Source organism: Sardina pilchardus, chromosome 1 (genome assembly GCF_963854185.1).
Source record: "Sardina pilchardus chromosome 1, fSarPil1.1, whole genome shotgun sequence".
Lineage (NCBI taxonomy): Eukaryota > Metazoa > Chordata > Actinopteri > Clupeiformes > Clupeidae > Sardina > Sardina pilchardus.
The window spans coordinates 43108597-43136080 of NC_084994.1; the positions used below are offsets into that span (position 1 = coordinate 43108597).

Sequence of the window (27484 nt, forward strand, 5' to 3'; positions counted from 1 at the left end):
TGTTGCAATAATTACACTTTTAGAAGGGATTTTTGAATTTTGATTGCAGTGTTTCATGTTGCTTATGCATGCAAGTTTGTGCCACCAGGCACAAACAAAAAGTCTCCAGCCTGGCGATCATGCTCATGAAAAGGCAGACTGACTGATTGAGGATTGTTGTAAAATATATACACACTAAAGCTGTAGGGAAGCTCTGCAGAGAAATCTGCAAGGGTAAAAAGAACAAAAACGAAAAGCGAAAGCGAAAGCAAATCCAGTGATGAAATCGCCAAACCTGCATAGTTTTCCTTTAACGTTGGAACTTCAGTACACAGGGGCATAATCCCAGAAAAAAATATTTCTTTCATAGAGCCAGTGTAAAGTGTAAAGAATCTCTTGCTAGTCTCCTAAAAAGGCATGACGCTTTCAAACCCTACGTCATAGGGGAACAGGAAGAAATCACTGAATCATCTCGCTTTCTCAACCTTTCTGGTCAAGCTTGCCGAACTTAGTGACAGTATGGTGTTTTTTCCTGTTTGATGATACTTTCACATTCGTATGAGTTTCAATATTAAGCCTAACGGATTTATTTGGTCAGGATGAAACTAAATGCAAATCCCACGTTAGATGGGAAATACTGGAAAACCCAAATTACATTATAATCAGATACAATAACACATATTTTAATGATTGGCCGAGCAGCGCTTTGGTGACGTCTTGGGAGGGAGGCACTTATGAAGCAACTATACCAAAGATTGTTAAGGCGGAGCAAGATACTTCATCAGAAGCCACTTCTGGAAACCTGTAAAACACAAGAGTTCCATTGAAGTCTATGACCTCTGCTCTGCATGAAGGGGGATGTTGCGATCCGGCTTCTCGTAGGTGCAGAGCAACAGTCATCAGTAGCTCAGACCTCATCGGTGTAAATCCAGTCATTCACTCTATTGCCTGACAGTTCAGTCTGCATTGTTTGAGCTGTATTCTCAATGCAATACAGTGGATAAAGATCAACAGTCTGTGGTATCCTCTGTTTGTGTTGTCTCCTTCGGATCTTTGGTTCCCGAGTGCTAATTTGTCTAACAGGTTCTTTTCTAACATTTTTAATGACACCCTGACAATGGACTCACAACAAAACAACGATAAGCATTACCATGTATGACTTGTTTTTAAGAATTGAAAGTATTTTCTTTCACATTCATGTAATCTATATCCATGATCTGTCAACACACACAACAGAACATCATGATAACCAAACCAGGTGATTCATGGGAGAAATCTCTTAGCTGCTCTATGATGTGTCTTGGCAGATAACCATGATATTATCTGGTATGGTTCATCAAGAAAGGCCTTTAAGATGGTGACTATGCTACACTGCTATTCAGAGATGAGCAAGACAAGAGAAATAAGACTGATAAGGAGAATGGACACATGGCATTCTTGCACGCAGCCGTCGTATGGAGCTGCTCATTATGAATTCATACAGCCAAATCTCGAGGCTTTCTTGGATTGGAACAATTAAATAATTTGGCATCTGTTCTGTATATTTCAGTTTTTCAATTAAGGTCAGATAAGGATTGTTTTGGAACCACTGGAACCACCTCTTACTATCTGCATGTCGAATGGACAGTACCCGGATTGTGTTTTGTCCCAGAAGTCTGTTTTGATGTAGTGGTATGAAACACACACTAATCGATCTACTGAGGATGCCGTGGCCACAGCCCTCCACATTGCACTGTCCCACCTGGAGAAGCAGGGTAGATTCACGGCTGCTCTTCATAGACTTTGCCTCTGCTTTTAACACCATCCTCCCCCACAGACTGGTGTTCAAACTGTCCAGTATTGGAATCTACCTGCCTTTGGATCAAGGACTTTCTAACAGCCTGAACTCAGAGGGTAAGAGTGGGCAACCATACGTCCACGGCCCTAAGCCTCAGCACTGGCTCCCCATAGTGGTAGGTGCCGAGTCCTCTGCTCTATACCCTCTACACTCACGACTGCACACCCACTCACAACAGCAACACTTCCGTGAAATTCGCTGATTACTCCGCGGTAGTGAGGTTCATCTCAAGGGGGGGGAGAGTCCAACCAAAGATCTGACAAGATAGAGCAACATAATGCATAATTGCAAAATTTGAACAGTTCCTGTCTGCTTAAAGAGGTGTGTCGCAAAGTCGTCATAGTGGGATATCGATCTCTGTCTGATTGCCAAGCAGTTCAGTTCGAATGTAACGTCACTTTCTAGGTCTGCTTAAAGAGGGATTTCGCCCCCCCTCCCCTTTGTGAAAACAGAACGCGGAAATGTTTGAACGTTTGTGCCTCTCGCTCCGCTTTAACCCTCTCTGGTCCAACTGCAGAGAAGAGGTGGAGCGACTGGCAGTGTGGTGCAGAGTTAACAACTTGCTCCTCAACACATCAAAGACCAGGGAGCTCATGGACTTCAGAAGGAAGAAAACAGATATCCAGCTGCTGCTCATAGTCGGGACGTGTGTAGAGAGGGTCTCTAACTTTCAATTCCTGGGAGTCAACATGGACCTGGCCTGGGGCGCCCACACCACTGAGCTTGTGAAAAAGCAGAGACTCTCAGGTGAGAGTTCTCAGGAGGGACATCCTTCAAAAACTGCTGGTGTCCTTCTATCGCTGCTCAATTGAGGACATCATCGGAAATCATTGGAAATCAGAAGTCTGTAAATGTAATGTAAATAGATAAGGGGGTGCAGAGGGGGTAAGACTCTTAGCAGCGTGGGTGCAGTGAAAAACAAGGCTCCCAGGAGGTAGCCTGGCACGCCCTCCCAGTGACGTAACACCTTCGGCTTTTGCTGTCTCTGGTCTGGTCAACTGCTAATCGGGAAGGATTTCTGAGTTCCCGAAATCTGTGGAACTGCCCCCTTTGGTCGAGAACCAATCAACTTTGAGCAGCTCCAACGGCTCTGGGTAGAGGCGTGTTCAAGGCAGAGGAAAGAGTGTTGTTATTGGTTTAAACTCGGCAAACCGCTTTCTGACATCGACCAGTAGCAAATCGAGGCATTTAAAGGAGGCGGGTCAACCAGCGCTTGGAGAAACCGTGTTAGCACAGGCTCTTGGTCAGACTAAAGTCTCGCAGAGCCTTTGAATGTCGATGGTAATCAGGCTACCCATGAGGTGCATTCCCAGGGCCGATAGCAACAATCAGGCGACCAACATGATGGCCATGTCTAAGCTGCAGAAGTGGGCGAAGGTGCTATCCACAGCCCAGCTCGTACTCAGACAGATTTGTTCAATAGGCACTCTCCCAGTGGAGTGAACTGACAGACGTCAAACAAAACGGGAAGCATACCTGTGGCATTGTAGACAAGTTCTATCGGCCATTGTTCCATCGCCACACAGTGTTGTCAGAGAGGTCTTTTTTGGGGCTTCGTAGCTTGAAAGTGAAAGCCGTTGAGATCTGGAACAGGGGATGAAGGGTTCCTGCTGCAGTAGCAGGTTGTTGGAGATTTGCATCAGATCTATGACATGACCTGAGGATGAGCTCCCCTGGGTGAAGAAAACTGTCATGAAAGCTTCTTGATCATTATCTCAGTTCTCCCCATAAGCCCAATATCTCACACAGACATCTCACGGCGCTTTTGATGATCACAGATATCCCAACTATGTACTAAAACCAGTTATGCTGCTTTCAATTGGACTAGGTTGGTAATCCTTCATGTTGTCATTTCTGCACTACAGAAGAAGCGGTGAGCAAGATAAGGGATACTGCTGGATACACCACACAAAAACAAAGGTGAGATGAGAAAACCCACTAATGGCAACAAAATTGCTTTAATTTATCAACCATACTGCTTTTATTACAGTGCATGAAAATGCACTGTACTGTTCTTCCTATTCTTCTTATTACAGTGCATGAAAATGCACTGTACTGTTCTTCCTAGGCTTTTTCTTATTATTACAGTGCATGAAAATGCACTGTACTGTTATTCCAAAACTTCTTATTAGAGTGCATGAAAAATGCACTCTACTGTTATTCCACTTATTAGAGTGCATGAAAAATGCACTCTATTGTTATTCCACTTATTCTTATTAGAGTGCATGAAAAATGCACTCTATTGTTATTCCAACTATTCTTATTATTCTTCTTCTAACGCTTTTTGTGCGTTTAATGCGGCTTCAACGGTTTAACTTTGAAACTTCATTCAAACTGTGTCGCGTAGATCTCACTTAGGTGACTTCAGCTATATATTGTTCAACTTTGAAACTTTTATACTTTTTAAACCATTTAATTAAAACTATCAAAATTTCCCCATAGACTTAACATTATGATTATGACATCACCGATTAGAATCCTATGCCAGAACTCTCTCTCCCAGGCTTTTAGAATCCTATCCCAGAACTCTCAGGCTTCTAGAATCCTACTGTATGCCAGAACTCTCTCTCTCAGGCTTTTAAGCATGCAGTCTGGCTCTAATAAGACTACAGATCCTATTCAACTGTTCCCTGTGCCCAAAACTGTTTCAAAATAAAAATCCTCACTACCATAATTCACTATCAAATCGTTCAACCATTTAAACTACTCAACTATTTAACTGTTCAGCCATTTTAACTGTCAGTTGTCATCAACTGTTTCAACTACTCAACTATTTAAACTACTCAACTATTTAACTGTTTGGCTATTCAAACTGTCAGTTTTCATCAACTATGACTCCCTCCAACTGTTTCTACTACCTGAAACTAAATTCACTATTAATTAATTCAACTATTTAAACTACTCAACTATTTAACTGTTTGGCTATTCCAACTGTCCGTGTTCATCAACTATGACTCCCTCCAACTGTTTCTACTGCCTGAAACTAAATTCACTATTAAACAATTCAACTATTTAAACTACTCAACTATTTAACTGTTCAGCCATTTTAACTGTCAGTTGTCATCAACTATATATCCCACCAACAGTTTCCTCTGCCCACAGCTGTTTCAAAATAAAACTCCTCACTAAAATAATTCACTATTAATTAATTCAACTATTTAAACTACTCAACAGTTTAACTTTTTGCCAATTCAAACTGTTAATTGTCATCAACTATGACTCCCATCAACCATTTATCTACTTCACCTCTATCTTTGTGCTTGAATGATATTTGAAACATTATCTAACAATATTTTACTGAGCAGAAATGTCTCAATTTTCATGCACTCGTAATTCCTTGGAATTGCTTTCTCTAGTTATTACAGTGCATGAAAATGCACTGTACTGTTCTTCCTAGGCATTTTATTATTATTCTTCTTCTAACGCACTTAATGCAGCTTCAACCGCTTAACGTAGAAACTCCATTCAAACTATGTTGCGTAGGTCTTACTTACGCGATGTGGGCTTTGTATTTTTCAACTTTGTAACTTTTATACTTTTTAAACTATTAGTTAAAAACTATTATAATTTCCCCCATAGACTTAACATTGCTCATTATGACATCACGGCAGCAATTAGAATGTTACCCCAGCTGGTCAGCCACCTGGGCACCAACTGTCAGTTTCTCTCAGGCTTTAAGCATACAATCTCTCTGAAGACTACACATATCCTGTTAAACTGTTTCCTCTGTCCACAACTGTTTCAAAATAAAAGTCCTCACTGCAATAATACACTATTAAATCATTTAACCATTGAAACTACTCAACTATTTAACTGTTCAACCATTCCAACTGTCAGTTATCATCAACTATGCCTCCAGTCAACTACATGAAACCTCCATGTACCTAGCAACCAACATAGCAACCATTAAAATTAAGCGTTTATGACCGTTTCCATAGCAACCAACATGATTTTACTACAGTAACTTCTTTATTCCTGATAGTGGCCACCATGGATACCCTAGCAACAAATGTTTCAAAATAAAAGTCCTCACTAGCAAGTTATCTAGTTAGCATGGTTAGCATTGTTAGCATAGCTAGCATTTTTAGCGTAACTGCAAAAAATCATCAACTAAGTTAGCTAATCAACCTGGTTAGCAGTGTTAGCAAATCTAGCATTGTTAGCATAGTTAGCATTTTTAGCATTACTGCTAGAAATCATCGGTTAAGTTAGCTAATCAACCTGGTTAGCATTGTTAGCATTGCTAGCATAATTAGCATTTTTAGCACAACTGCTAGAAATCATTAGCTAAGTTAGCTAATCAACATTTTAACATGAATAGAAATCATTAGTTAAGTTAGAACTGGAATGTTTCAGCTTTAAACGGTCTACCTTCACACTATGAACTCTCTGTAAACTATGCAACCACCATGTTTACCCTAGCTACACCTTAGTAACCATATCTACATTATCTATCTTTTTTTGCATTTTCATGCACTGGTAATTCCTTGGAATTGCATTTCTAGTTCTTATTCTTCTTCTAACGCTTTTTGTGCGTTTAATGCGGCTTCAACGGTTTAACTTTGAAACTTCATTCAAACTGTGTCGCGTAGATCTTACTTAGGTGACTTGAGCTATATATTGTTCAACTTTGAAACTTTTATACTTTTTAAACTATTTAATTAAAACTATCAAAATTTCCCCATAGACTTAACATTGTGATTATGACATCACAATTCGATTAGAATCCTATGCCAGAACTCTCTCTCCCAGGCTTTTAGAATCCTATGCCAGAACTCTCAGGCTTCTAGAATCCTACTGTATGCCAAAACTCTCTCTCTCTCTCTGGCTGGCTCTAATAAGACTACAGATCCTGCTCAACTGTTCCCTGTGCCCACTATCAAATCGTTCAACCATTTAAACTAGGCTACTCAACTATTTCACTGTTCAGCCATTTTAACTGTCAGTTGTCATGAACTGTTTAAACTACTCAACTATTTAAACTACTCAACTATTTAACTGTTTGGCTATTCCAACTGTCAGTTTTCATCAACTATGACTCCCTCCAACTGTTTCTACTGCCTGAAACTAAATGCACTATTAATTAATTCAACTATTTAAACTACTCAACTATTTAAACTATTCAACTATTTAACTGTTTGGCTATTCCAACTGTCAGTTTTCATCAACTATGACTCCATCCAACTGTTTCTACTGCCTGAAACTAAATTCGCTATTAATTAATTGAACTATTTAAACTACTCAACTATTTAACTGTTTGGCTATTCCAACTGTCAGTTTTCATCACCTATGACTCCCTCCAACTGTTTCTACTGCCTGAAACTGTTTCAAAATAAAAGTCTTCACTAAAATAATTCACTTTTAATTAATTCAACTATTTAAACTCATCTATTTAAACTGCTCAACTATTAAGTGTTTGGCTATTCCAACTGTCCGTTTTCATCAACTATGACTCCCTCCAACTGTTTCTACTGCCTGAAACTGTTTTAAAATAAAAGTCTTCACGAAAATAATTCACTATTAATTAATTCAACTATTTAAACTACTCATCTATTTAAACTGCTCAACTATTAAGTGTTTGGCTATTCCAACTGTCCTTTTTCATCAACTATGACTCCCTCCAACTGTTTCTACTGCCTGAAACTGTTTCAAAATAAAAGTCCTCACTCAAATAATTCACTATTAATTAATTAAATATTTAAACTATTCAACTATTTAACTGTTCAGCCATTCTAACTGTCAGTTGTCATCGACTATGACTCCCTCAAACTGTTTCTACTGCCTGAAACTGTTTCTTAATGAAAGTACTTACTTCAATTATTCACAATTAAAGAATTAAACATTTAAACTGCTCAATTAATCAACTGTTCAGCCATTTTAACTATGACTCCCACCACCTATTTCCTCTGCCCACAACTGTTTCAAAATAAGTCATCAGTGTCCTCATTCCGTATTTAATAATGTAACTATTTAAACTATGCAACTATTTAACTCTTTAGCCATTCAGAATTACAGTTGTCATCAGCAATGTATCCCACCAACAGTTTCCTATGCCCACAACTGTTTCAAAATGAAAGTCCTCACACAGTAATTCTCTATTAAATAGCTCAACTATTTGAACTACTTAACTGTTTAACTTTTTGCTCATTCCAACCGTTAATTGTCATCAACTATGACTCCCCTCAACCTTTTCTCTACTTCACCTCTATCTTTGTCTCAATTTTCATGCACTCGTAATTCCCTGGAATTGCTTTCTCTAGTTAGAGTGCATGAAAAATGCACTCTATTGTTATTCCACTTATTCTTATTATTATTATTCTTCAACGCTTTTTACGCGTTTAATGCGGCTTCAACGGTTTAACTTTGAAACTTCATTCAAACTGTGTTGCGTAGATCTCACTTAGGTGACTTCAGCTTTGTTTTTTTCAACTTTGAAACTTTTAAACTTTTTAAACTATTTAATTAAAACTATCAAAATTTCCCCATAGACTTAACATTGTGATTATGACATCACAATTCGATTAGAATCCTATGCCAGAACTCTCTCTCCCAGGCTTTTAGAATCCTATGCCAGAGTTCTCAGGCTTCTAGAATCCTACTGTATGCCAGAACTCTCTCTCTCTCAGGCTGGCTCTAATAAGACTACAGATCCTGCTCAACTGTTCCCTGTGCCCACTATCAAATCGTTCAACCATTTAAACTAGGCTACTCAACTATTTAACTGTTCAGTCATTTTAACTGTCAGTTGTCATCAACTGTTTTATCTACTCAACTATTTAAACTACTCAACCATTTAACTGTTTGGCTATTCAAACTGTCAGTTTTCATCAACTATGACTCCCCTCCAACTGTTTCTACTGCCTGAAACTAAATTCACTATTAATTAATTCAACTATTTAAACTACTCAACTATTTAACTGTTTGACTATTCCAACTGTCCGTTTTCATCAACTATGACTCCCTCCAACTGTTTCTACTGCCTGAAACTAAATTCACTATTAAATAATTCAACTATTTAAACTACTCAACTATTTAACTGTTCAGCCATTTTAACTGTCAGTTGTCATCAACTATTTAAACTACTCAACTATTTATACTCAACTATTGAACTGTTTGGCTATTCCAACTGTCCGTTTTCATCAACTATGACTCCCTCCAACTGTTTCTACTGCCTGAAACTAAATTCACTATTAAATAATTCAACTATTTAAACTACTCAACTATTTAACTGTTCAGACATTTTAACTGTCAGTTGTCATCAACTATTTAAACTATTCAACTATTTATACTCAACTATTTAACTGTTTGGCTATTCCAACTCTCCGTTTCATCAACTATGACTCCCTCCAACTGTTTCTACTGCCTGAAACTAAATTCACTATTAAATAATTCAACTATTTAAACTACTCAACTATTTAAACTACTAAACTATCTAACTGTTTGGCTATTCCAACTGTCAGCTTTCATCAACTATGACTCCCTCCAACTGTTTCTACTGCCTGAAACTGTTTCAAATATTAAAGTCCTCACTAAAATAATTCAGTATTAATTAATTCAACTATTTAAACTAGGACTCAACTATTTAAACTACTAAACTATTTAACTGTTCAGCCATTCTAACTGTCAGTTGTCATCAACTATGACTCCCTCCAACTGTTTCTACTGCCTGAAACTGTTTCTTAATGAAAGTCCTTACTAGGCCTACAATTATTCACAATTAAAGAACTAAACATTTAAACTGCTCAATTAATCAACAGTTCAGCCATTTTAACTGCCAGTTGTCTTCAACTATGACTACCACCACCTATTTCCTCTGCCCACAACTGTTTCAAAATAAGTAATCAGTGTCATAATTCCGTATGTAATAATGTGACTATTTAAACTATGCAACTATTTAACTCTTTAGCCATTCCGAATTACAGTTGTCATCAGCTATGTATCCCACCCAACAGTTTCCTCTGCCCACAACTGTTTCAAAATAAAAGTCCTCACACAATAATTCTCTATTAAATAGCTCAACTATTTGAACTACTCAACTGTTTAACTTTTTGCTCATTCCAACTGTTAATTGTCATCAACTATGACTCCCCTCAACCTTTTCTCTACTTCACCTCTATCTTTGTCTCAATTTTCATGCACTCGTAATTCCCTGGAATTGCTTTCTCTAGTTCTTATTATAGTTCTTATTCTTCTTCTAACGCTTTTTGTGCGTTTAATGCGGCTTCAACGGTTTAACTTTGAAACTTCATTCAAACTGTGTCGCGTAGATCTTACTTAGGTGACTTCAGACATGTATTTTTCAACTTTGTAACTTTTATACTTTTTAAACTATTTAATTAAAACTATCAAAATTTCCCCATAGACTTAACATTATGATTATGACATCACCGATTAGAATCCTATGCCAGAACTCTCTCTCCCAGGCTTTTAGAATCCTATGCCAGAACTCTCAGGCTTCTAGAATCCTACTGTATGCCAGAACTCTCTCTCTCTCAGGCGTTGAGCTCTAATAAGACTGCAGATCCTGTTCAGCTGTTCCCTGTGCCCAAATCTGTTTCAAAATAAAAATCCTCTCTACCATAATTCACTATCAAATCCTTCAACCATTTAAACTACTCAACTATTTAACTGTTCAGCCATTTAAACTGTCAGTGGTCATCAACTATTTAAACTACTCAACTATTTATACTCAACTATTTAACTGTTTGGCTATTCCAATTGTCCGTTTTCATCAACTATGACTCCCTCCAACTGTTTCTACTGCCTGAAACTAAATTCACTATTAAATAATTCAACTATTTAAACTACTCAACTGTTCAGACATTTTAACTGTCAGTTGTCATCAACTATTTAAACTATTCAAACTATTCAACTATTTATACTCAACTATTTAACTGTTTGGCTATTCCAACTGTCCGTTTTCATCAACTATGAGTCCCTCCAACTGTTTCTACTGCCTGAAACTAAATTCACTATTAATTAATTCAACTATTTAAACAACTCAACTATTTAACTGTTTGGCTATTCCAACTGTCTGTTTTCATCAACTATGACTCCCTCCAACTGTTTCTACTGCCTGAAACTAAATTCACTATTAATTAATTCAACTATTTAAACTATTTAACTGTTCAGCCATTCTAACTGTCAGTTGTCATCAACTATGACTCCCTCCAACTGTTTCTACTGCCTGAAACTGTTTCTTAATGAAAGTCCTTACTACAATTATTCACAATTAAAGAATTAAACATTTAAACTGCTCAATTAATCATCTGTTCAGCCATTTTAACTGTCAGTTGTCTTCAACTACGTCTCCCACCACCTATTTCCTCTGCCCACAACTGTTTCAAAATAAGTCATCAGTGTCCTAATTCCGTATTTAATAATGTAACTATTTAAACTAGGGAACTATTTAACTCTTTAGCCATTCCGAATTACAGTTGTCATCAGCTATGTATCCATCCCACCAGGAGTTTCGTCTGCCCACAACTGTTTCAAAATAAAAGTCCTCACACAATAATTCTCTATTAAATAGCTCAACTATTTGAACTACTGAACTTTTTGCTCATTCAAACTGTTAATTGTCATCAACTATGAGTTCCCTTAACCTTTTCTCTACTTCACCTCTATCTTTGTCTCAATTTTCATGCACTCGTAATTCCCTGGAATTGCTTTCTCTAGTTACAGTGCATGAAAATGCACTGTACTGTTCTTCCTAGGCTTTTTCTTATTAGAGTGCATGAAAAATGCACTCTACTGTTATTCCACTTATTCTTATTATAGTTCTTATTCTTCTTCTAACGCTTTTTGTGCGTTTAATGCGGCTTCAACGGTTTAACTTTGAAACTTCATTCAAACTGTGTCGCGTAGATCTTACTTAGGTGACTGGAGACATGTATTTTTCAACTTTGTAACTTTTATACTTTTTAAACTATTTAATTAAAACTATCAAAATTTCCCCATAGACTTAACATTATGATTATGACATCACCGATTAGAATCCTATACCAGAACTCTCTCTCCCAGGCTTTTAGAATCCTATGCCAGAACTCTCAGGCTTCTAGAATCCTACTGTATGCCAGAACTCTCTCTCTCAGGCTTTTAAGCATAAAGTCTGGCTCTGATAAGACTACAGATCCTGTTCAACTGTTCCCTGTGCCCAAAACTGTTTCAAAATAAAAATCCTCACTACCATAATTCACTATCAAATCGTTCAACCATTTAAACTACTCAACTATTTAACTGTTCAGCCATTTTAACTGTCAGTTGTCATCAACTATTTAAACTACTCAACTATTTATACTCAACTATTTAACTGTTTGGCTATTCCAACTCTCCGTTTTCATCAACTATGACTCCCTCCAACTGTTTCTACTGCCTGAAACTAAATTCACTATTAATTCATTCAACTATTTAAACTACTCAACTATTTAACTGTTTGGCTATTCCAACTGTCAGTTTGCATCAACTATGACTCCCTCCAACTGTTTCTACTGCCTGAAACTAAATTCACTATTAATTCATTCAACTATTTAAACTACTCAACTATTTAACTGTTTGGCTATTCCAACTTTCCGTTTTCATCAACTATGACTCCCTCCAACTGTTTCTACTGCCTGAAACTGTTTCAAAATAAAAGTCTTCACTAAAATAATTCACTATTAATTTATTCAACTATTTAAACTACTCATCTATTTAAACTGCTCAACTATTAACTGCTCAACTATTAAGTGTTTGGCTATTCCAACTGTCCGTTTTCATCAACTATGATTCCCTCCAACTGTTTTTACTGCCTGAAACTTTTCAAAATAAAAGTCCTCTCTCAAATAATTCACTATCAATTAATTCAACTATTTAAACTGTTCAACTATTTAACTTTTCATCCATTTTAACTGTCAGCTGTCATCAACTATGACTCCCTCCAACTGTTTCTACTGCCTGAAACTGTTTCATAATGAAAGTCCTTACTACAATTATTCACAATTAAAGAATTAAACATTTAAACTGCTCAATTAATCAACTGTTCAGCCATTTTAACTGCCAGTTGTCTTCAACTATGACTCCCACCACCTATTTCCTCTGTCCACAACTGTTTCAAAATAAGTCATTAGTGTCCTTATTCCGTATTTAATAATGTAACTATTTAAACTATGCAACTATTTAACTCTTTAGCCATTTCGAATTACAGTTGTCATCAGCTATGTATCCCACCAACAGTTTCCTCTGCCCACAGCTGTTTCAAAATGAAAGTCCTCACACAATAATTCTCTATTAAATAGCTCAACTATTTGAACTACTCAACTGTTGTTGACTCCCTCCAACTGTTTCTACTGCTTGAAACTGTTTCTTAATGAAAGTCCTTACTACAATTATTCACAATTAAAGAATTAAACATTTAAACTACTCAATTAATCAACTGTTCAGATCAACTGTTATTTAAACTATGCAACTTTTTAACTCTTTAGCCATTCCGAATTACCGTTGTCATCAGCTATGTATCCCACCAACAGTTTCCTCTGCCCACAACTGTTTCAAAATGAAAGTCCTCACACAATAATTCTCTATTAAATAGCTCAACTATTTGAACTACTCAACTGTTTAACTTTTTGCTCATTAGAGGGGATGCATCCCCTCTATTGAAATCCGGTCGCTTCTTATTATTATTATTATTATTCTTTTTACCTTTTTGTGCGCGCTATTCAGCCCGAACCGCTTAACGTACAAACTTGGTTGAAACACCGTTCTGTAGATCTTCCAAATATCTACTAGACAATCTATTTGACATTTTTGAGAAGTTTATACTTTTTGAGATATTTGTAATTAAAAGTGTATTTTTCCCCCATAGACTTTAATGGAGAATGTGATGTCATAATGAGCCAGAACTCTCAGTTCCCAGTCTAGTTAGAACACTGCCCTGTGAATCCAACTGTCACTTTTAATCAAAGATTCTAGAACAGAGTTCCACTTTAGAATGTTTGCCATACAATCTGCATACAAAGCATACAATCTGGCTCTCCCTGAACTACACATCCTATTGAAGTGTTTCCTGTGTGTCAAAATAAAAGTCTACCCAACAGATTGCATCCCCTCGTGTAATTCCTCGGGAATTGCATTTCTAGTTCCAACTGTTAATTGTCATCAACTATGACAACAATTTTCATGCACTCGTAATTCCCTGGAATTGCTTTCTCTAGTTATTATTATTCTTCTTCTAACGCACTTAATGGAGCTTCAACCGTTTAACGTAGAAACTTCATTCAAACTGCGCTGCGTAGGTCTTACTTAGGCCATGGGAGCTTTGTAATTTTCAACTTTGTAACTTTTATACTTTTTGAACTATTAATTAAAAACTATTAAAATTTCCCCATAGACTTAACATTGCGATTATGACATCATAATAGGGCAATTAGAATCTTATGCCAGGTGGCCAGGCAAGCTGCAGCAGCTCTCTCTCTCTCAGGCTTTAAGCATACAATCTCTTTGAAGACTACATATCCTGTTTCCTCTGTCCACAACTGTTTCAAAATAAAAGTCCTCACTGCAATAATACACTATTAAATCATTTAACCATTGAAACTACTCAACTATTTAACTGGTCAACCATTCCAACTGTCAGTTATCATCAACTATGCCTCCAGTCAACTACATGAAACCTCCATGTACCTAGCAACCAACATAGCAACCATTGAAATTAAGCGTTTATGACCGTTTCCATAGCAACCAACATGATTATACTGCAGTAACTTCTTGTTTCCTGATAGTGGCCACCATGGATACCCTAGCAACAAATGTTTCAAAATAAAAGTCCTCACTAGCAAGTTAGCTAGTTAGCATGGTTAGCATAGTTAGCATAGTTAGCATTTTTAGCATAACTGCAAAAAATCATCAACTAAGTTAGCTAATCAACCTGGTTAGCATTGTTAGCATATTTAGCATTGTTAGCATAGTTAGCATTTTTAGCATTACTGCTAGAAATCATCGGTTAAGTTAGCTAATCAACCTGGTTAGCATTGTTAGTAAAGTTAGCATTGCTAGCATAATTAGAATTTTTAACGTAACTGTTAGAAATCATTAGCTAAGTTAGCTAATCAACATTTTAACATGAATAGATATCATTAGTTAAGTTAGAACTGGAATGTTTCATCTTTAAACTGTCTACCTTCACACTATCAACTCTCTGTAAACTATGCAACCACCATGTTTACCCTAGCTACACCTTAGTAACCATATCTACATTATCTATCTATTTTTGCATTTTCATGCACTGGTAATTCCTTGGAATTGCATTTCTAGTTATTATTCTTCTTCTTCTAACGCACTTAATGGAGCTTCAACCGTTTAACGTAGAAACTTCATTCAAACTGCGCTGCGTAGGTCTTACTTAGGCCATCCGGGCTTTGTATTTTTCAACTTTGTAACTTTTATACTTTTTAAACTATTAATTAATTAAAATGACAATTTCCCCATAGACTTAACATTGTGATTATGACATCATAATAGGGCAATCAGAATCTTCTGCCAGGTGGCCAGGCCAGCTGCAGCAGTTCTCTCTCTCTCTCAGGCTTTAAGCATACATTCTCTGTGAAGACTACATATACCTGTTAAACTGTTTCCTCTGTCCACAACTGTTTCAAAATAAAAGTCCTCACTGCAATAATACACTATTAAATGATTTAACCATTGAAACTACTAATCTATTTAACTGTTCAACCATTCCCACTGTCAGTTATCATCAGCCATGCCTCCGGTCAGCTACATGAAACCTCCATGTACCTAGCAACCAACATAGCAACCATTAAAATGAAGCGTTTATGACCGTTTCCATAGCAACCAACATCATTATACTGCAGTAACTTCTTGTTTCCTGATAGTGGCCACCATGGATACCCTAGCAACAAATGTTTCAAAATAAAAGTCCTCACTAGCAAGTTAGCTAGTTAACATGGTTAGCATAGTTAGCATTGTTAGCATAGTTAGCATTTTAGCATAACTGCTAGAAATGATTAGCTAAGTTAGCTAATCAACCTGGTTAGCATTTTAGCATAGTTAGCATTGTTAGCATAGTTAGCATTTTTAGCATAACTGCAAAAAATCATCACCTAAGTTAGCTAATCAACCTGGTTAGCATTGTTAGCAAATTTAGCATTGTTAGCATAGTTAGCATTTTTAGCATAACTGCAAAAAATCATCAACTAAGTTAGCTAATCAACCTGGTTAGCATTGTAAGCAAATTTAGCATTGCTAGCATAGTTAGCATTTTTAGCATTACTGCTAGAAATCATTGGTTAAGTTAGCTAATCAACCTGGTTAGTAAAGTTAGCATTGCTAGCATAATTAGCATTTTAAGCACAACTGCTAGAAATCATTAGCTAAGTTAGCTAATCAACATTTTAACATGAATAGAAATCATTAGTTAAGTTAGAACTGGAATGTTTCAGCTTTAAACTGTCTACCTTCACACTATCAACTCTCTGTAAACTATGCAACCACCATGTTTACCCTAGCTACACCTTAGTAACCATATCTACATTATCTATCTTTTTTTGCATTTTCATGCACTGGTAATTCCTTGGAATTGCATTTCTAGTTATTATTCTTCTTCTAACGCACTTAATGGAGCTTCAACCGTTTAACGTAGAAACTTCATTCAAACTGCGCTGCGTAGGTCTTACTTAGGCCATGGGAGCTTTGTAATTTTCAACTTTGTAACTTTTATACTTTTTGAACTATTAATTAAAAACTATTAAAATTTCCCCATAGACTTAACATTGTGATTATGACATCATAATAGGGCAATTAGAATCTTATGCCAGGTGGCCAGGCCAGCTGCAGCAGCTCTCTCTGTCTCAGGCTTTAAGCATACAATCTCTCTGAAGACTACATATCCTGTTTCCTCTGTCCACAACTGTTTCAAAATAAAAGTCCTCACTGCAATAATACACTATTAAATCATTTAACCCTTGAAACTACTCAACTATTTAACTGTTCAACCATTCCAACTGTCAGTTATCATCAACTATGCCTCCAGTCAACTACATGAAACCTCCATGTACCTAGCAACCAACATAGCAACCATTGAAATTAAGCGTTTATGACCGTTTCCATAGCAACCAACATGATTATACTGCAGTAACTTCTTGTTTCCTGATAGTGGCCACCATGGATACCCTAACAACAAATGTTTCAAAATAAAAGTCCTCACTAGCAAGTTAGCTATTTACCATGGTTAGCATAGTTAGCATTTTTAGCATAACTGCTAGAAATGATTAGCTAAGTTAGCTAATCAACCTGGTTAGCATTTTTAGCATAGTTAGCATTGTTAGCATAGTTAGCATTTTTAACACAACTGCAAAAATCATCACCTAAGTTAGCTAATCAACCTGGTTAGCATTGTTAGCAGTTTTAGCATTGTTAGCATAGTTAACATTTTTAGCATTATTGCTAGAAATCATCAGTTAAGTTAGCTAAACAACCTGGTTAGCACTGTGAGCATAGTTAGCATAGTTAATATTTTTACCATAACTGCATGAAATCAGTAGCTAAGTTAACAATCAACCTGGTTATCATTGTTACCATAGTTATCATTTTAACAGGAATAGAAATCATTAGTTAAGTTAGAACTGGAATGTTTCAGCTTTAAACTGTCTACCTTCACACTATCAACTCTCTGTAAACTATGCAACCACCATGTTTACCTTAGCTACACCTTAGTAACCATATCCACATTATCTATCTATTTTTGCATTTTCATGCACTGGTAATTCCTTGGAATTGCATTTCTAGTTATTACAGTGCATGAAAATGCACTGTACTGTTATTCCAAGTCTTCTTATTATTATTATTAAACTTCTTCTTCTAACGCTCGCAATTCAGCTTCAACCGTTTAACGTAGAAACTTCATTCAAACTTTGTTGCGTAGGTCTTGCTTATGCCATATGTGCTTTGTATTTTTCAACTTTGTAACTTTTATACTTTTTAAACTATTAGTTAAAAACTATCACCATTTCCCCCATAGACTTAACATTGCTCATTATGACATCACGGCAGCAATTAGAATGTTACCCCAGCTGGTCAGCCACCTGGGCACCAACTGTCAGTTTCTCTCAGGCTCCTCTCTGAAGACTACATATTCTGTTCCCCTGTATCCTCTGCGCACAACAGTATCAAAATAAGTCCTCCTAATTCCATCCAACTTTATATCCATTCATCTTCTTCAAACCATTCACTCATCCACCCATTCTAAACAGTCTGCCTATCAACAACATCAACTAGAAATGCAATTCCAAGGAATTACCAGTGCATGAAAATGCAGAAATAGATAGATAATGTAGATATGGTTACTAAGGTGTAGCTAGGGTAAACATGGTGGTTGCATAGTTTACAGAGAGTTGATAGTGTGAAGGTAGACAGTTTAAAGATGAAACATTCCAGTTCTAACTTAACTAATGATTTCTATTCATGTTAAAATGTTGATTGGCTAACTTAGCTAATGATTTCTAGCAGTTACCCTAAAAATGCTAATTATGCTAGCAATGCTTACTTTACTAACAATGCTAACCAGGTTGATTAGCTAACTGAACCGATGATTTCTACCAGTAATGCTAAAAATGCTAACAATGCTAAATTTGTTAACAATGCTAACCAGGTTGATTAGCTAACTTAGTAGATGATTTTTTGCAGTTATGCTAACAATGCTAACCATGCTAACTAGCTAACTTGCTAGTGAGGACTTTTACTTTGAAACATTTGTTGCTAGGGTATCCATGGTGGCCACTATCAGTAAACAAGAAGTTACTGCAGTATAGTCATGTTGGTTGCTATGGAAACGGTCATAAACACTTAATTTTAATGGTTGCTATGTTGGTTGCTAGGTACATGGAGGTTTCATGTAGTTGACTGGAGGCATAGTGGATGATAGCTGACAGTTGGAATGGTTGAACAGTTCAATAGTTGAGTAGTTTCAATGGTTAAATGATTTAATAGTGTATTATTGCAGTGAGGACCTTTATTTTGAAACAGTTGTGGACAGAGGACGTAGTGAAACAGGATCTGTAGTCTTAATGAGATTGTATGCTTAAAGCCTGAGACAGAAGGTGCCTCTCATATAGCGTTTACGCGTCCTCTGTAGCGGCAACAATGGGATAGTCTAGCCCTTCTTCTATCTTTCTTTATGTAGATCATTGAGGATCGAGGAGCGAGGGAGGACATATAAACGCTGCTTGAGAGGGACCCACAGTAAATACTTTAAAAGTTGTATGTAGATAGTCTAATTAATGTTGATAGACAGAATGTTTAATGGATGTTGATAGGCAGATTGTTTAATAGATATTGATTGACAGTTTAATGGGTGGATGAGTGAATGGTCTGAAGAAGATGAATGGATAGAAGGTTGGATGGAATGTGCCTTATATTCTTGTTAAGAGAGACACTGATACAGCTCTCTGAGAGTAGTTGACACAGGTATAATCAATTTAACTGGCTAGTCTTAAGAGAGCCAGAGTACTCTTAAAGCCTGAGACAGAGTAAATAATTTAAAAGTTAAATGTAGATAGTCTAATTAATGTTGATAGACAGAGAGTTTAATGGATGTTGATAGACAGATTGTTTAATAGATGTTGATAGACAGTTTAATGGGTGGATGAGTGAATGGTCTGAAGAAGATGAATGGATAGAATGTTGGATGGAATGTGCCTTATATTCTTGTAGAATGGAGAGACACAGCTCTCTACTGAGAGTAGTGGATACAGATACAGGTGTAATCAATTTAACTGGCTAGTCTTAAGAGAGCCAGCCTGAGACAGAGTAGATTGTTTAAAAGTTGAATGTAGAGCGTCTAATTGATGTTGATAGGCAGACTGTTTAGAATGGGTGGATGAGTGAATGGTTTGAAGAAGATGAATGGATATAGAGTTGAATGGAATTAGGAGGACTTATTTTGATACTGTTGTGCGCAGAGGATACAGGGGAACAGAATATGTAGTCTTCAGAGAGATTGTAAAGCCTGAGAGAAACTGACAGTTGGTGCCCAGGTGGCTGACCAGCTGGGGTAACATTCTAATTGCTGCCGTGATGTCATAATGAGCCATGTTAAGTCTATGGGGGAAATGGTAATAGTTTTTAACTAATAGTTTAAAAAGTATAAAAGTTACAAAGTTAAAAAATACATTGCGCTGATGTCCTAAGCAAGACCTTCGTAACACAGTTTGAATGAAGTTTCTACGTTAAACGGTTCAAGCTGAATTGCGTGCGTTAGAAGAAGAATAATAAGAAGTAGTAGAAGAAGAAGCCTAGGGATAACAGTACAGTGCATTTTCATGCACTGTAATTAGACGCTCTACATTGAACTTTTAAACAATCTACTCTGTCTCAGGCTGGCTCTCTTAAGACTAGCCAGTTAAATTGATTACACCTGTATCTGTATCCACTACTCTCAGTAGAGAGCTGTGTCTCTCCATTCTACAAGAATATAAGGCACATTCCATCCAACATTCTATCCATTCATCTTCTTCAGACCATTCACTCATCCACCCATTAAACTGTCTATCAACATCTATTAAACAATCTGTCTATCAACATCCATTAAACTCTCTGTCTATCAACATTAATTAGACTATCTACATTCAACTTTTAAATTATTTACTGTCTCAGGCTTTAAGAGTACACGCTGGCTCTCTTAAGACTAGCCAGTTAAATTGATTACACCTGTGTCAACTACTCTCAGAGAGCTGTATCAGTGTCTCTCTTAACAAGAATATAAGGCACATTCCATCCAACCTTCTATCCATTCATCTTCTTCAGACCATTCACTCATCCACCCATTAAACTGTCAATCAATATCTATTAAACAATCTGCCTATCAACATCCATTAAACATTCTGTCTATCAACATTAATTAGACTATATACAACTTTTAAAGTATTTACTGTGGGTCCCTCTCAAGCAGTGTTTATATGTCCTCCCTCGCTCCTCGATCCTCAATGATCTACATAAAGAAAGATAGAAGAAGGGCTAGACTATCCCATTGTTGCCGCTCCATCATTCTTTATGTAGATCAGTGAGGAGCGAGAGAGGACGCGTAAACGCTATATATGAGAGGCACCTTCTGTCTCAGGCTTTAAGCATACAATCTCATTAAGACTACAGATCCTGTTTCACTACTTCCTCTGTCCACAACTGTTTCAAAATAAAGGTCCTCACTGCAATAATACACTATTAAATCATTTAACCACTGAAACTACTCAACTATTGAACTGTTCAACCATTCCAACTGTCAGTTATCATCCACTATGCCTCCAGTCAACTACATGAAACCTCCATGTACCTAGCAACCAACATAGCAACCATTAAAATTAAGTGTTTATGACCGTTTCCATAGCAACCAACATGATTATACTGCAGTAACTTCTTGTTTCCTGATAGTGGCCACCATGGATACCCTAGCAACAAATGTTTCAAAATAAAAGTCCTCACTAGCAAGTTAGCTAGTTAGCATGGTTAGCATACTTAGCATTGTTAGCATTTTAAGCATAACTGCAAAAAATCATCAAATAAGTTAGCTAATCAACCTGGTTAGCATTGTTAGCAAATTTAGCATAGTTAGCATTTTTAGCATTACTGCTAGAAATCATCGGTTAAGTTAGCTAATCAACCTCATTAGCATTGTTAGTAAAGTTTGCATTGCTAGCATAATAAGCATTTTTAGCGTAACTGCTAGAAATCATTAGCTAAGTTAGCTAATCAACATTTTAACATGAATAGAAATCATTAGTTAAGTTAGAACTGGAATGTTTCATCTTTAAACTGTCTACCTTCACACTATCAACTCTCTGTAAACTATGCAACCACCATGTTTACCCTAGCTACACCTTAGTAACCATATCTACATTATCTATCTATTTTTGCATTTTCATGCACTGGTAATTCCTTGGAATTGCATTTCTAGTTATTAAACTTCTTCTTCTAACGCTCGCAATTCAGCTTCAACCGTTTAACGTAGAAACTTCATTCAAACTTTGTTGCGTAGGTCTTGCTTATGCCATATGTGCTTTATATTTTTCAACTTTGTAACTTTTATACTTTTTAAACTATTAGTTAAAAACTATCACCATTTCCCCCATAGACTTAACATTGCTCATTATGACATCACGGCAGCAATTAGAATGTTACCCCAGCTGGTCAGCCACCTGGGCACCAACTGTCAGTTTCTCTCAGGCTCCTCTCTGAAGACTACATATTCTGTTCCCCTGTATCCTCTGCGCACAACAGTATCAAAATAAGTCCTCCTAATTCCATCCAACTTTATATCCATTCATCTTCTTCAAACCATTCACTCATCCACCCATTCTAAACAGTCTGCCTATCAACAACATCAATTAGACGCTCTACATTGAACTTTTAAACAATCTACTCTGTCTCAGGCTGGCTCTCTTAAGACTAGCCAGTTAAATTGATTACACCTGTATCTGTATCCACTACTCTCAGTAGAGAGCTGTGTCTCTCCATTCTACAAGAATATAAGGCACATTCCATCCAACATTCTATCCATTCATCTTCTTCAGACCATTCACTCATCCACCCATTAAACTGTCTATCAACATCTATTAAACAATCTGTCTATCAACATCCATTAAACTTTAAATTAAACATTAATTAGACTATCTACATTCAACTTTTAAATTATTTACTCTGTCTCAGGCTTTAAGAGTACTCTGGCACTCTTAAGACTAGCCAGTTAAATTGATTACACCTGTGTCAACTACTCTCAGAGAGCTGTATCAGTGTCTCTCTTAACAAGAATATAAGGCACATTCCATCCAACCTTCTATCCACTCATCTTCTTCAGACCATTCACTCATCCACCCATTAAACTGTCAATCAATATCTATTAAACAATCTGCCTATCAACATCCATTAAACATTCTGTCTATCAACATTAATTAGACTATCTACATACAACTTTTAAAGTATTTACTGTGGGTCCCTCTCAAGCAGCGTTTATATGTCCTCCCTCGCTCCTCGATCCTCAATGATCTACATAAAGAAAGATAGAAGAAGGGCTAGACTATCCCATTGTTGCCGCTCCATCATTCTTTATGTAGATCAGTGAGGAGCGAGAGAGGACGCGTAAACGCTATGAGAGGCACCTTCTGTCTCAGGCTTTAAGCATACAATCTCATTAAGACTACAGATCCTGTTTCACTACTTCCTCTGTCTACAACTGTTTCAAAATAAAGGTCCTCACTGCAATTATACACTATTAAATCATTTAACCATTGAAACTACTCAACTATTGAAATGTTCAACCATTCCAACTGTCAGTTATCATCAACTATGCCTCCAGTCAACTACATGAAACCTCCATGTACCTAGCAACCAACATAGCAACCATTAAAATTAAGTGTTTATAACCGTTTCCATAGCAACCAACATGATTATACTGCAGTAACTTCTTGTTTCCTGATAGTGGCCACCATGGATACCCTAGCAACAAATGTTTCAAAATAAAAGTCCTCACTAGCAAGTTAGCTAGTTAGCATAGTTAACATTGTTAACATAGTTAGCATTTTTAGCATAACTGCAAAAAATCATCAACTAAGTTAGCTAATCAACCTGGTTAGCATTGTCAGCAAATTTAGCATTGTTAGCATAGTTAGCATTTTTAACATTACTGCTAGAAATCATCGATAAGTTAGCTAATCAACCTGGTTAGCATTGTTAGTAAAGTTAGCATTGCTAGCATAATTAGCATTTTTAGCTTAACTGCTAGAAATCATTAGCTAAGTTAGCTAATCAACATTTTAACATGAATAGAAATCATTAGTTAAGTTAGAACTGGAATGTTTCATCTTTAAACTGTCTACCTTCACACTATCAACTCTCTGTAAACTATGCAACCACCATGTTTACCCTAGCTACACCTTAGTAACCATATCTACATTATCTATCTTTTTTAGCATTTTCATGCACTGGTAATTCCTTGGAATTGCATTTCTAGTTGCTAATTGGTGTTTTGATCAATAACATAAAATCCTAATCTAACTTGTAAACAGTCTTTCCTCAGATTAATCTATGACCTTCAAAGTGATCACAACGTTCAGAATCATGGTAAGTTAAGATCAAATATTACTAATTCACTAATTTCCAACCAGTGCTCAAGCATTTCTTTCACATTTCTCTCCCCCCGAAACACTTGCAGCTTAGCTGGTCCTTTGCTTTGCTGCTTCCCTGGCTGGTGCAGTCTCGCCCGCTCAATCAGGATCTCCTGCCTATCGACTGTGAAGACGTCTTCTTCAACGGATCGATTCACAATGGCGTCTACACCATCTACCCAGTAGGAAAGGACTCACCCATGGAGGTGTTCTGTGACATGGGCTGCCGTGAAGATGAAAGCCATGAAAGGGGCCAGTGGACGGTGTGTGGAAGTCTGACTCTTACATACTGTACATGCCTCTTAATACTGTACCTCTCTTTTAACATGGTCCACATTCTTCCAATATTCACAATCAATTTACCTCTCAGGTGATCCAGAGGAGAATAGATGGTAACGTGAACTTCGAAAGGAACTGGAATGACTACAAGAGGGGCTTTGGAGTCAAGTATGGAGAGTACTGGCTAGGTAGAATACAGTACATTCAATACAACTACTGATGCTAACTTGACACATCTCTGTTGTCAGTCACTTGATGTTTGCTCTGACACTATTTCTCCTTCACCACAGGTCTCCAGAACATTTTTCTGCTCACACATGGGATGAAGTATGAGCTGAGGGTGGACATGGAGGACTGGGAGGGGGGGACTGTCTATGCTCTCTACCGCTCTTTCTTTCTAGAACCAGAGTCAGATGGGTACAGACTACAAGTATTTGACTTCATTGATGGTGGCGCAGGTAAGTCCGGTCTCTCTTCACCTACAGTAGGATGCACAGTACACAGCACATACTCTCTTTTCATTTTTATAAAAACAATCACTGCTTTTCAGGTGATTCCTTAACCTACCATAATGGACAGAAGTTCTCCACTTTTGATAGAGACCAGGATAACTGGTCTGGCAACTGCGTAGCGACTCACAAGGGAGGGTTTTGGTATAACGCTTGCATTAACACCAGTCCCAATGGTGACTACAAATTTCGGAACTACCAGATCGGGTCTGGTGGAATATCTTGGAAAGGATGGAAGGGGGTTAATTATTCACAGAGGAAATTCTCCATGAAGGTCAGGAGGTTGTCCTTGCCTGAGTCAGAAGACTAGTTACAGTTGTCTCCGGTTTTGGTCATGACTCAAAAACACTGTGATAAGTATGATAATTCATCATTATTATATCACATAATAATATATAATTTGAAATCAGATCATCAATCACTGTTACTGTACATGGAATTACAATGTTATAAATTGATCATACTTATGTTAGAAGATGTATTAAGGACAAAACTACTCGGAAAAGTTTATTAAAAGTACACTAATTTGAATAAATGTCAAAGTGTTTCCACTTTTATTATAGATACTGATATTTTTTATTTTTTAATTTTCTTTATTGCATGTTCTGCCTTTGAGTTCTGATTGAAGCCTCATTGTATGCGTACTGTAAATCACTTGGAGTGTAATTTGGAGATTCCTTTCACTGATTAACCTTGAAAGATAGTTCCGGAGTTACAGTAGAACAACCTAGGGTCTTTTTACAGAGAGGAGAGGAAAACCATTTCAAACTGTCATTTGAGCGCAAAATTATTTTAATTGGTGGAGTTTTGGACAAGACTGTTTTCTGCATTAGCAAAACGAATTGGCTTAGAGTGAAAGTTGTGTGTCTAGTTTTGTGCTTTAGACTGAAAAAAATAAAAAATACAGTATGTGCATTGTGTTATGGCCACAGGTCATGGGTTACCCCCCACGAAGGCTTGAGATTAATTTTACACAAAAATGGGAGTTAATAAATAAATAAGTTTAGTAAAAATTCAAGATATGACAACAAAACTAAAGAAAACTACAAAACAAAAGTATGAACAACAAAATATAGCCACTGTTCAGTCCTACACATTCTCTCCGCGGGAAATCAAATTTGTGTGTGCGTGTGCTGGTGTATGTCTGTGCATGTGTGTGTGTGTATTTGTGTGTGTGTGTGTGTGTGTGTGTGTGTGTGTGTGAGTGAGTGTGTGCATGTGTGCCTGCCTGCCTGCCTGCCTGCGTGCGTCAAGTGAGTCTATCAGGCCATGTGTGCTGTAATGGTTTCTATGCAAAGTGCCTCTCATAATGCTATGCTGTACTGCATTTTGTCTTTAAACTGAAGGACTAAAGGATTTCATATTGATGTTTATAGTAGTGTAACCTACTGTATGTCAATGCCATTTATGAACTGTAATGCTAATGTACTTCAGTAATAAATAGTAACCACCTTTATACAAATTGGACCTGGATTCATGTTGTATCCTGTGTGTTGAATGCAAGATGTATGCAATTACATCTGTATTTTATTTCTTTTTGTATTTTACTTTCTTTGCCTTGTAACCAGCACACTGTAAAATGTTTTGGACTAGACTTGACTCCATTGTTTCCAACACTGTTACGTGATTTGTCTTGGCTCTGAACAATATGGAGGCACCCTTTTTTATAGAGGTGTCTGTAACTTATGTATTTTAAGTAGCCAATGATTTGTTAGAGGAGGAGTTTTCCTTCTTTTAAAGGTAGGTACCTTTTCCCGTACTTCACTTGACTTCTTACTTCACTTTTATTTCTCCACTTTCCTATCACCCCATATCCCCCCATCTCCAACATGTTCCCGACTCTTTCTGTACTTTTCTTTACTCTTTCATTTCGCCTCATCTCATCCTCATCGAGTCACCTGTAAGTCTACAAGCCTGTCTACAGAGCGGTAGCCTACAAACGAGCCTGCGCAAAAGCAACCGTGCAAACTCTGGCTCCGGGAGAAGCCAAGGATCCTCGCAAGATTGTACAGTGTGACATGAACTTATTGTTTTCTATCACTTCCTGTCCTTAAACTCTCTTTCCATTGTTGTGTTAGTACTTAAGTCATATAGGTTAGTTTATCGTGCCTCCTCCTTTTATTTCTGGAATCAATATTTATCCAGGCAACCTGAGGACAAACATCTGAGCATACTGTATAAGCTATCTGTTGGAACCTAGACATCCCTTTAAAACTTTGTGTGAAACTCCCCTCGGAAGCCTGATCAACTTCCAAGAGTAAATCCACCTAACAACACAAGGACCGCTGGAGAGCACACACCAACAGCTCCGCCTCCACTGAGCTCAGAGGTACACACACACACACCAACAGCATTTAAGAATTATTGCATCATCAGTTTCAGAATGCCTCAACATTGTAGTTTTAAGGTGAACATTCTAGACTGATTCTAGAACATTCTAGATTCTACTGGTTTTGGTCTACTTCTGCCTAGTTACAGTAACTATGCAGACACATTCAGTGTTTTAATTGCTAATGATGTAATAAAGGAAAGTCAATGACATCACAATATGAAATGTAGGGATTCACTCCAAGGTTGTAGTTTGTGCTCAGTCTCTTCTAACAATGTGAGGGAAATGTCACGTTTGAAGAGGGCTCTTTGTTTCTTCTGCTGCCTTAGGGCAGAGACAGAGACTGAGGAAGAGGACCATGAATATACAGACCTGCTAAAGAGAGCGAGGTTACGACAGGAGACAT

General features: G+C 37.1%; 1 protein-coding gene across 2 annotated transcripts; it reads left to right on the forward strand.

The window, feature by feature from the left end:
* The first annotated feature begins 3659 nt into the window (after positions 1–3659).
* On the forward strand, positions 3660–26202 carry LOC134075862 (microfibril-associated glycoprotein 4-like). 2 transcript variants are annotated; one of them, XM_062530897.1, is made up of 6 exons: positions 3660–3736; positions 23863–23917; positions 24009–24224; positions 24332–24428; positions 24531–24698; positions 24791–26201. In XM_062530897.1, exons 2-6 carry the CDS (start codon positions 23882–23884, stop codon positions 25057–25059), a joined length of 786 nt encoding a protein of 261 aa, XP_062386881.1. In that variant the 5' UTR covers positions 3660–3736; positions 23863–23881; the 3' UTR covers positions 25060–26201. The 2 variants fall into 2 exon arrangements, with proteins under 2 accessions (XP_062386881.1, XP_062386888.1); XM_062530904.1 differs by having other exon boundaries at positions 3683–3736; positions 23874–23917; positions 24791–26202.
* Positions 26203–27484: the final 1282 nt, after the last annotated feature.